This window comes from Panulirus ornatus, chromosome 57 (genome assembly GCF_036320965.1).
Source record: "Panulirus ornatus isolate Po-2019 chromosome 57, ASM3632096v1, whole genome shotgun sequence".
NCBI classification, from domain to species: domain Eukaryota; kingdom Metazoa; phylum Arthropoda; class Malacostraca; order Decapoda; family Palinuridae; genus Panulirus; species Panulirus ornatus.
Genome location: NC_092280.1, coordinates 31,726,710 through 31,737,884, shown reverse-complemented (window position 1 = coordinate 31,737,884; position 11,175 = coordinate 31,726,710). Strand labels below are relative to the sequence as shown.

Below are 11,175 nucleotides of genomic sequence, written 5' to 3'. Positions count from 1 at the left end.
AAAAACTTTTCACTGCTTCTAGCATCTTACCTCCCACACCATATACTATTAAAACCTTCCACAAAGCATCTCTATCCACCCTATCATATGGCTTCTCCATATCCATAAATGCTACATATAAATCCATCTGTTTTTCTGAGTATTACTCACACACATACCCTCCCATATAATTTCCCAGGAATACTCAACAAACTTATGCCTCTGTAATTTGAACATTCACCTTCATCCCCTTTGCCTTTGTACAGTGGTACTATGCATGCATTCTGCCACTCCTCAGGCACTTCACCATGATCCATACATACAATGAATATCCTTACCAACCAATCAGCAACACAGTCACCCCTTTTATAGTAAATTTCATAGCAATACCATCTAAACCTGCCATCTTGGTGGCTTCATCTTCCACAAAGCTTTCACTACCTCTTCTCTGTTCACCAAACCATTCCCCTAACCCTTTCACTTTGTACTCTATCACCCTATCCCGACCAAAACACCCTATATCTGCCACTCTTATCATCAAACACATTCAACAAACCTTCAAAATATTCACTCCATCTTCTCATTTCATCACTACTTGTTATTACCTCCCCATTAGCCCCCTTCACCTATGTTCCCATTTGTTCTCTTGTCTTACACACTTTATTTACCTCCTTCCAAAACATCTTTTTATTCTCGCTAAAATTTAATGATACTCTCTCGCCTTAACTCTCATTTGCCCTCTTTTGCACCTTTGTCTTGACCTCCTGCCACTTTCTTTTATACCTTTCCCAGCCACTTGCATTCCCAGCAAAAATCTTCCAAACGCCTCTCTTCTCTTTCCCTAACAATCTTTCTTCTTCATCCCACCATTCACTACCCTTTCTAATCGGCCCACCTTTCTGAGGCCACAGGCATCTTTTGCGTAAGCTATCACATCACTGCTTCCCTAAATACATCCCATTCCTCCCCCACTCATCTTACGTCATTTGCTCTCACCTTTTGCCATTCTGCACTCAATCTCTCCTGGTATTTCCTTACACAAGTCTCCCTCCTTTCCAAGCTCACTTAATCTCACCACTCTCTTCTCCCCAAAATTATCTCTTTTCTGAAAACCTCTACAAATCTTCACCTTCGCCTCCACAAGATAGTGATCAGACATCCCTCCAGCTGCCCCTCTCAGCACATTAACATCGAAAAATCTCTCTTTTACATGCCTACCAATTAACACGTAATTCAGTAATGCTCTCTGGCCATCTCTCCTACTTACATACATATACTTATGTGTATATCTTTTTAAACCAGATATTCCCAATCACCAGTCCTTTTTCAGCACACAAATCTACAAGCTCTTCACTATTTCCATTTACAACACTGGACACCCCATGTACACCAATTATTCCCTCAACTGCCACATTATTCACCTTTGCATTCAAATCACCCATTACTATAACCCGGTCTTGTGCATCAAAGCTGCTAGCATACTCACTCAGCTGCTCCCAAAACACTTGCCTCTCATGATCTTTTTTCTCATGACCAGGTGCATATGCACCAATAATCACCCATCTCTCTCCATCCACTTCCAGTTTTACCCACATCATTCTAGAGTTTACTTTCTTCCACTCTATCAAACATTCCCAGAACTGCTTCAGGAGTGCTACTTCTTCCTTTGCTCTTATTCTGTCACTAACCACTGACTTTACTCTCAAGTCATAGCCAAACCACCCTTCCCCTTTACTCTTGAGCTTCCTTTCACTCAAAGCCAAAACATCCAGGTTCCTTCCTTTACCCTTCGTTTCACTCAAGAGCCAAAACATCCAGGTACCTTTCCTCAAAACATACTACCTATCTCTCCTTTTTCCTCATCATGGTTACATCCACACACATTTAGACACCCCAATCTGAGCCTTCGAGGAGGATGAGCACTCCCTGCATGACTCCATCTGTTTCACCTTTTAGAAATTAAAAATACAAGGAGCAGTATTTTTTTTTCAATGGTTTAAATGTTTAATTAATTCCTTTCATCCACCACTCATATAAAAGTACTTCTTTAACAACAGATTCTTGATTAATTTGTTGCTCTATCCCTACATCTTTGGAACACCAGTTTGCGTTCCACATCATCAATGTTTGAAAACCTTAAATGTTGTGATCAGCTCACCCCTCACTCTTCTTACTTCCAAAGTGGCTAAATTTAAATCTAGCCTTTCTTTATAACTTAGTGTCTTAATTCTGGTACTTTCTTTGTTGCCCTCTTCTGGACCTTCTCCATTAGCTCTCTGTGCTTCTTGAGGTGTTATGACCAATTCTAAGAAGTATATTCACAGTTTGGCTTTATGTATGGTATTGTGACGACCCACTGTCACTCCACAAAGTGTTACCTTACTGACGACACCCTGACTTGGTGGATTTGTCGATGAAGTTGACCCCTGCACACAAAAAATCTTGATAACTAACATAAAACAATAGCTGCCTTTATATCACTTGATATTTTTTGTCGAGTAAAAGATGGCTGTGCATTGCTAATTTTGAGTGATGTATGTTAATACCTCTTTTCTAATGATACCAAAAAAGTAAACTTTTTGATAATTCTTTTTCATTCGTAAATCTGAGCAAACAATATCACAAGAAAATATAAATAAAAATATTTCAAGCTAGGTAAAGAAAGTAAGTTTGCATAACAAAATTTTTGAAAAATTAATAATATACATTTCATTCATATCTGCAATGACTTATCCTGAATTGCTGTACATAGTAAGTTTTCTTTAATTAATTCCTGAAAATAAATCCAAGAAATCTAGTGATAGAGGCAACTACTTTCCCAATAACTATGACCTGGCACATTTCAAAAGATAGGCATTTCACTTTCTCAAAAATCTGTAAATACTTTCCCTTGTCTTTTTCCCTTTCTCAACTCTCTCTAGATATTTCAATTAGGTCCCAGCCTTGATGTGGACTTTTGTCATTATGACTTTAAAGGATTTTTAATAAAAAATGCAAGTTTGTGCATGTGTGTTCACACAATAGTAAAGACATGGTACATACATGGTTAAGAGACATGGCATTATGAGTTTAATACACGATGGCACTGTGAGTTTAAAACTCTCTCTCCCTAACACTGTTGTCACAAGAGGTGTAACTAACTGCAGGCAGAGTTCAGTAACAGAAGATATGAATCAATTTACTATATATGCATAGCAGTGTGTAACTGGTATCTACCTGTCTGGGGGTACAGAGCGAGCAAAATTCACCTTTACCAGACCACAGACGAAACAGAGCACAGTCTAATCAAAGAACTTCTTAATTTAAAGGAGTCTGTTCTGTCCCTGCTTCTGAATGTAGTACTACTGTAGCCTCTGGAAAATGGGTCCTGAGGTAACTCCTACCATAACCCTTTCAGAAAAGGTTGCTGGAGTAATCATACATAACAATAAAACAGATACAGCAATACATTACCTTAGACAAACACTGCCTTATTCATAGGCACTCCCTCAAAAATGTTAACGTAATAATACCAGTTATGTCGCTTTAATCAAAAGTTACAAAAAATATGCCTAAAACTGATCTGGCATTCTGTTTGTTTATATGTTACAGAAAAATAACACTACATTCAACTTGAAGGAAGAGGTTTATTATTGATCATTATAATGCAAAGGATGTCTGATCATTATCTTGTGGAGGCGAAGGTGAACATTTATGGAGGTTTTCAGAAAAGAAGAGAGAATGTTGGGGTGAAGAGAGTGGAGAGAGTAAGTGAGCTTGGGAAGAAGACCTGTGTGAGGAAGTACCAGGAGGGAATGAAAACAGAATGGAAAAAGGTGAGAACAAAGGAGGTAAGGGGAGTGGGGGAGGAATGGGATGTATTTAGAGAAGCAGTGATGGCTTGCGCAAAAGATGCTTGTGGCATGAGAAGCGTGGAAGGTGAGCAGATTAGAAAGGGTAGTGAGTGGTGGGATGAAGAAGTAAGATTATTAGTGAAAGAAAAGAGAGAGGCATTTAGACGATTTTTGCAAGGAAATAATGCAAATGACTGGGAGATGTATAAAAGAAAGAGGCAGGAGGTCAAGAGAAAGGTGCAAGAGGTGAAAAAGAAGGCAAATGAGAGTTGGGGTGAGAGAGTATCGGTAAATTTTAGGGAGAATAAAAAGATGTTTTGGAAGGAGGTAAATAAAGTGCGTAAGACAAGGGAACAAATGGGAACTTCAGTGAAGGGGGCTAATGGGAGGGTGATAACAAGTAGTGGTGATGTGAGGAGGAGATGGATTGAGTATTTTGAAGGTTTGTTGAATGTGTTTGATGATAAGAGTGGCAGATATAGGGTGTTTTGGTTGAGGTGGTGTGCAAAGTGAGAGGGTTAGGGAGAATGATTTAGTAAACAGAGAAGAGGTAGTAAAAGCTTTGCGGAAGATGAAAGCCGGCAAGGCAGCGGGTTTGGATGGTATTGCAGTGGAATTTATTAAAAAGGGGGGGTGACTGTATTGTTGACTGGTTGGTAAGGTTATTCAATGTATGTATGACTCATGGTGAGGTGCCTGAGGATTGGAGGAATGCTTGCATAGTGCCATTGTACAAAGGCAAGGGGGACATAAGTGAGTGCTCAAATTACAGAGGTATAAGTTTGTTGAGTATTCCTGGTAAATTATATGGGAGGGTATTGATTGAGAGGGTGAAGGCATGTACAGAGCATCAGATTGGGGAAGAGCAGTGTGGTTTCAGAAGTGGTAGAGGATGTGTGGATCAGGTGTTTGCTTTGAAGAATGTATGTGAGAAATACTTAGAAAACCAAATGGATTTGTCTATAGCATTTCTGGATCTGGAGAAGGCATATTATAAGAGTTGATAGAGATGCTCTGTAGAAGGTATTAAGAATATATGGTGTGGGGGCAAGTTGTTAGAAGCAGTGAAAAGTTTTTATCGAGGATGTAAGGCTTGTGTACGTGTAGGAAGAGAGGAAAGCGATTGGTTCTCAGTGAATGTTGGTTTGCGGCAGGGGTGTGTGATGTCTCCACGGTTGTTTTAATTTGTTTATGGATGGGGTTGTTAGGGAGGTGAGTGCAAGAGTTTTGGAAAGAGGGGCAAGTATGCAGTCTGTTGTGGATGAGAGAGTTTGGGAAGTGAGTCAGTTGTTGTTCGCTGATGATACAGCGATACAAACTAACCTCACAACTGACTTGTCCCTCAACCCTACTGTACCTAATAGCCTTGCTCGTATTCACATTTACTCTCAGCTTTCTTCTTTCACACACTTACCAAAATCAGTCACCAGCTTCTGCAGCTTCTCACCCGAATCAGCCTTTTCTACCTTTTCTCTGTTTACCAAATCATTCCCTAACCCTCTCACTTTGCACACATGTCGACCAAAACACCCTATATCTGCCACTCTATCATCTAACATATTCAACAAACCTTCAAAATATTCACTGCATCTCCTTCTCACATCACCACTACTTGTTATGACCTCCCCATTAGCCCCCTTCACTGATGTTCCCACTTGTTCCCTTGTCTTACGTACTTTATTTACCTCCTTCCAAAACATCTTTATATATATATATATATATATATATATATATATATATATATATATATATATATATATATATATGTGTGTGTGTGTGTTTGTGTGAATCTTACTAAAGAATAAGCTTATTTAGAAACCAAATCACTCATCTGCGATATTTTTTCAAACTCCATTTTGTAGCTGCGCTTCACTGTCTTCTTCAACTTATACTTCCTCTTCATCCTGCAATAGATCAAATATAGAGGTTATTATGATCTAATTTCTATGAGTATCATACAAATTATCATGAAACTGTAGACATGACATGTATTACAACCATTTTTTTCCTCCTTAAAACTGCTCGCTCAACTTGTCAATTTCATTCACTTTTTTCTTTTGACATAGGATAGTGACATTAAAAGTCTGTCAGAGTAAGTGAATAATTCTGTAAATGTGAACAAAAAATTTATTTTGGAGATGTCACACTGACTTTTTTCTCTTAACTAAATGACTATCCGGCTAAATCTCAGATGTCCATTTTTTCTATGAACTCCCATTAAGGGGGTCACCAAGGCACAAGTCTCCACTTATCCCTGTCCTTACATGCCTCCCTAGCCAACTTACTAGCAAGGCACAATTAGAAGCATGCCCCAAAAGCCATCTTGTGAGAAAGGAAAAACTAAGAGAAACAAATGTAGATATTAATCAGGGCTCTACAGGTGTTCATAGAACTGACTCTTAAAGGTAAAAAGCTTTCAAAATAAAAGGAGGAAGAAAATTCCATGGCTAGCTGTTGAAGAGAAAGAAGAGGTATCATTATGGTCAATCCTCACACGGCTGGTCTCCACAAAGAAACCATGAGAAGCAGTAACCAGACGTGTGCCTCGGGTCCAAGCCCTTGAGGCAGGGGCATGTGCAGACAGCTCACATTGTAACATTCAGGAAGGAAGGTGAAAAAAAGAGAATTACTGAGACAGAAAGCTTTTAATTCCAATCATTAATATTGAGGCAGAGGAAGAACCACCCTAGATATGTGAGCAGTAAAAAGGAATTTAAACAGTAACAGACCACTTAGTCCCTTTGAGGCTGTTTGTGATAGTGGAAGAGATGAAAATCAGAGATCAGTGAGGTACGAGTAGAAATACATACATATTAAAGTAAAATTTTTTTTTTACTTAGCTAAGGAGACACAAATAGTGTAAGTCATGGATTTGAAGCAAAATATTTATCAAGTCTATTACTACATGTATCTATGGTACTACTTTCAAACATTCTACTCAGTGAATCATTCCACATGTTAACAATTCTGTTAAAGAAGTATTTCACCTCATTTGAGGTAAAACACTTGCCAACAAATTTATTACCATTACTACAAGTGAAATCCGACATTTCTATCCCTATGTAAGTCGTTAGATCGGGATTATCAAAGCCTTCGATAATTTTGAATGCTTATATCAGATAACACCTTAACATTTTCTTTTCTATGCTAAATCGATTTAAGTTGTTTAGCTGGCCCTCACAGGATTTGTTTCTCAGTCCGGGAATCATATTGGTAGCTTGTCTCTGTGCTCTTTCCACTCTTAAGTCTTTCCTCAAGTAGGGTGACCAAAACTGAACACAATATTCAAGATGGGGACACACAAGTGACCTGTAGAGTAAGGATAATTTCCCTAGACTTAAATTCAATAGCCCTACCTAAAAATCCAAGAATTTTGTTTGCCTTTTTAACTACTTCAGTACACTGTTTACTTGGCTTTTAGATCATCAGAGATTACATCCAAGTCTTTTTCTGAATTTACCTTTTGCAGTTCAAAAGAATTCATCCTATAGGTTGCTTTTTCATTTTTATTAATGTCATGCAAAGCACTACATTTATCAATATTATAATTAATTTTTCACCAATGAGCCCAGTCCACCAGTTTGTCCATCAGTTTGAAGCTGTAAACATTCAACATCTGTTCTAGATTCATTTCCTAACTTAGTGTCATCTGCAACTTTTGAAATCTTATGATGCAGCCCATTATCATTAATATACTATGAGAAAGAGAATGTCCCAAGACTCATCCTTGTGGTACACAACTTGTTATGTTTAACCATTATGAGCCTGCTGTTTTATTTATTTTCATTTCATTTACTGCTGAAACTTTATAATCAACTCTTATATATATTCATGTGTCAGAAAATGTTTTCTCCCTTAGCTTTGGAACTGGATTCGGGACATGAACTGTATCCTCAATTGTAAGTATAGATACGAAAAAATCATTCAAAATCTTTGCTATGTCTTCATTGTTGAGAACCAAATCACAATTTTAATTTAATAATGGACCAATAGACTAGGTAATGACTCTCTTTCTTTCTCTTGCTTCTAGCATACCCATAAAACTCCTGCTTCTTCTTTTATCAAAACTCTTTGTTTATGGCCAGTTAACCAATATCCAAGCCACGGAAGTACAATTCCATCTATACCATATGACTTAACTTTGGATAGTAACCTCTGATGTGGAACTTTATCAAATGCTTTTTGAAAACCTAAATAGATGACATCTACTGTTACCTCATCATACATGTTGATCACATCATTAAAGAAATCAAGCAGATTTATTGGACATGATAAAATTTCATCAAAAACCATGCTGAGTCATTTATTAAATGGTAGTCCTCTAAATGGTTTACAATCTCATCTTGAATGAAGGTTTCCATAAGTTATTCATATTTACATTTATTTTGCTTTGTCGCTGTCTCCCACGTTTGCGAGGTAGCGCAAGGAAACAGACGAAAGAAATGGCCCAACCCACCCCCATACACAATGTATATACACACATGTCCACACATGCAAATATACATACCTATACATCTCAATGTACACATACATATACACACACAGACACACACACATATACCAATGCACACAATTCACACCGTCTGCCTTTATTCATTCCCATCGCCACCCCGCCACACATGGAATACCATCCCCCTCCCCCCTCATGTGTGCGAGGTAGCACTAGGAAAATACAACAAAGGCCCCATTCGCTCACACCCAGTCTCCAGCTGTCACGCAATAATGCCCGAAACCACAGCTCCCCCTCCACATCCAGGCCTCACACAACTTTCCATGGCTTACCCCACACACTTCACATGCCGATTCAATCCACTGACAGCACATCAACCCCGGTATACCATATCGATCCAATTCACTCTATTCCTTGCCAGCCTTTCACCCTCCAGCATGTTCAGGCTCCGATCACACAAAATCTTTTTCACTCCATCTTTCCACCTCCAATTTGGTCTCCCACTTCTCCTCGTTCCCTCCACCTCCGACACATATATCCTCTTGGTCAATCTTTCCTCACTCATTCTCTCCATGTGCGCAAACCATTTCAAAACATCCTCCTCTGCTCTCTCAACCATGCTCTTTTTATTTCCATACATCTCTCTTACCCTTACATTACTTACTCGATCAAACCACCTCACACCACACATTTTCCTCAAACATCTCATTTCCAGCACATCCACCCTCCTGCGCACAACTCTATCCATAGCCCACGCCTCGCAACCATACAACATTGTTGGAACCACCATTCCTTCAAACATAGCCATTTTTGCTTTCCGAGATAATGTTCTCGACTTCCACACATTCTTCAAGGCTCCCAGGATTTTCGCCCCCTCCCCCACCCTATGATTCACTTCCGCTTCCATCCGCTGCCAGATCCACTCCCAGATATCTAAAACACTTTACTTCCTCCAGTTTTTCTCCATTCAAACTTACCTCCCAATTGACTTGACCCTCAACCCTACCGTACCTAATAACCTTGCTCTTATTCAAATTTACTCTTAACTTTCTTCTTTCACACACTTTACCAAACTCGGTCACCAGCTTCTGCAGTTTCTCACATGAATCAGCCACCAGCGCTGTATCATCAGCGAACAACAACTGACTCACTTCCCAAGCTCTCTCATCCACAACAGACTTCATACTTGCCCCTCTTTCCAACACTCTTGCATTCACCTCCCTAACAACCCCATCCATAAACAAATTAAACAACCATGGAGACATCACACACCCCTGCCGCAAACCTACATTCACTGAGAACCAATCACTTTCCTCTCTTCCTACACGCACACATGCCTTACATCCTCGATAAAAACTTTTCACTGCTTCTAACAACTTGCCTCCCACACCATATATTCTTAATACCTTCCACAGAGCATCTCTATCAACTCTATCATATGCCTTCTCCAGATCCATAAATGCTACATACAAATCCATTTGCTTTTCTAAGTGTTTCTCACATACATTCTTCAAAGCAAACACCTGATCCACACATCCTCTACCACTTCTGAAACCACACTGCTCTTCCCCAATCTGATGCTCTGTACATGCCTTCACCCTCTCAATCAATACCCTCCCATATAATTTACCAGGAATACTCAACAAACTTATACCTCTGTAATATGAGCACTCACTCTTATCCCCTTTGCCTTTGTACAATGGCACTATGCACACATTCCGCCAATCCTCAGGCACCTCACCATGAGTCATACATACATTAAATAACCTTACCAACCAGTCAACAATACAGTCACCCCCTTTTTTAATAAATTCCACTGCAATACCATCCAAACCTGCTGCCTTGCTGGCTTTCATCTTCCGCAAAGCTTTTACTACCTCTTCTCTGTTTACCAAATCATTTTCCCTAACCCTCTCACTTTGCACACCACCTCGACCAAAACACCCTATATCTGCCACTCTATCATCAAACACATTCAACAAACCTTCAAAATACTCAATCCATCTCCTTCTCACATCACCACTACTTGCTATCTCCTCCCCATTTGCGCCCTTCACTGAAGTTCCCATTTGCTCCCTTATCTTACGCACTTTATTTACCTCCTTCCAAAACATCTTTTTATTCTCCCTAAAATTTAATGATACTCTCTCACCCCAACTCTCATTTGCCCTCTTTTTCACCTCTTGCACCTTTCTCTTGACCTCCTGTCTCTTTCTTTTATACATCTCCCACTCAACTGCATTTTTTCCCTGCAAAAATCGTCCAGATGCCTCTCTCTTCTCTTTCACTAATAATCTTACTTCTTCATCCCACCACTCACTACCCTTTCTAATCAACCCACCTCCCACGCTTCTCATGCCACAAGCATCTTTTGCGCAATCCATCACTGCTTCCCTAAATACACCCCATTCCTCCCCCACTCCCCTTACTTCCATTGTTCTCACCTTTTTCCATTCTGTACTCAGTCTCTCCTGGTACTTCCTCACACAAGTCTCCTTCCCAAGCTCACTTACTCTCACCACCCTCTTCACCCCAACATTCACTCTTCTTTCCTGAAAACCTATACAAATCTTCACCTTAGCCTCCACAAGATAATGATCAGACATCCCTCCAGTTGCACCTCTCAGCACATTAACATCCAAAAGTCTCTCTTTCACGCGCCTGTCAATTAACACGTAATCCAATAACGCTCTCTGCCCATCTCTCCTACTTACATACGTATACTTATGTATATCTCACTTTTTAAACCAGGTATTCCCAATCACCAGTCCTTTTTCAGCACATAAATCTACAAGCTCTTCACCATTTCCATTTACAACACTGAACACCCCATGTATACCACTTATTCCCTCAACTGCCACATTACTCACCTTTGCATTCAAATAACCCATCACTATAACCTGGTCTCGTGCA

At 39.6% G+C, this 11,175-nt stretch overlaps 1 protein-coding gene across 12 annotated transcripts in view; it reads right to left on the bottom strand.

Annotated features, from left to right (window-relative positions):
• Window positions 1-2,977: 2,977 nt before the first annotated feature.
• The window catches only part of LOC139766421 (ribosome biogenesis protein NOP53), a 120,221-nt gene continuing 112,023 nt past the window's right edge, over window positions 2,978-11,175 (bottom strand). For 11 of the 12 annotated variants that reach the window (XM_071695098.1, XM_071695097.1, XM_071695101.1 and 8 more), the window contains one exon: window positions 2,978-5,716. In XM_071695098.1, coding sequence (XP_071551199.1) covers window positions 5,620-5,716 — 97 coding nt within the window. In that variant the 3' untranslated portion in view covers window positions 2,978-5,619. The remainder of the gene's footprint in view (window positions 5,717-11,175) is intronic. The other variant, XM_071695094.1, reaches the window with a different exon arrangement.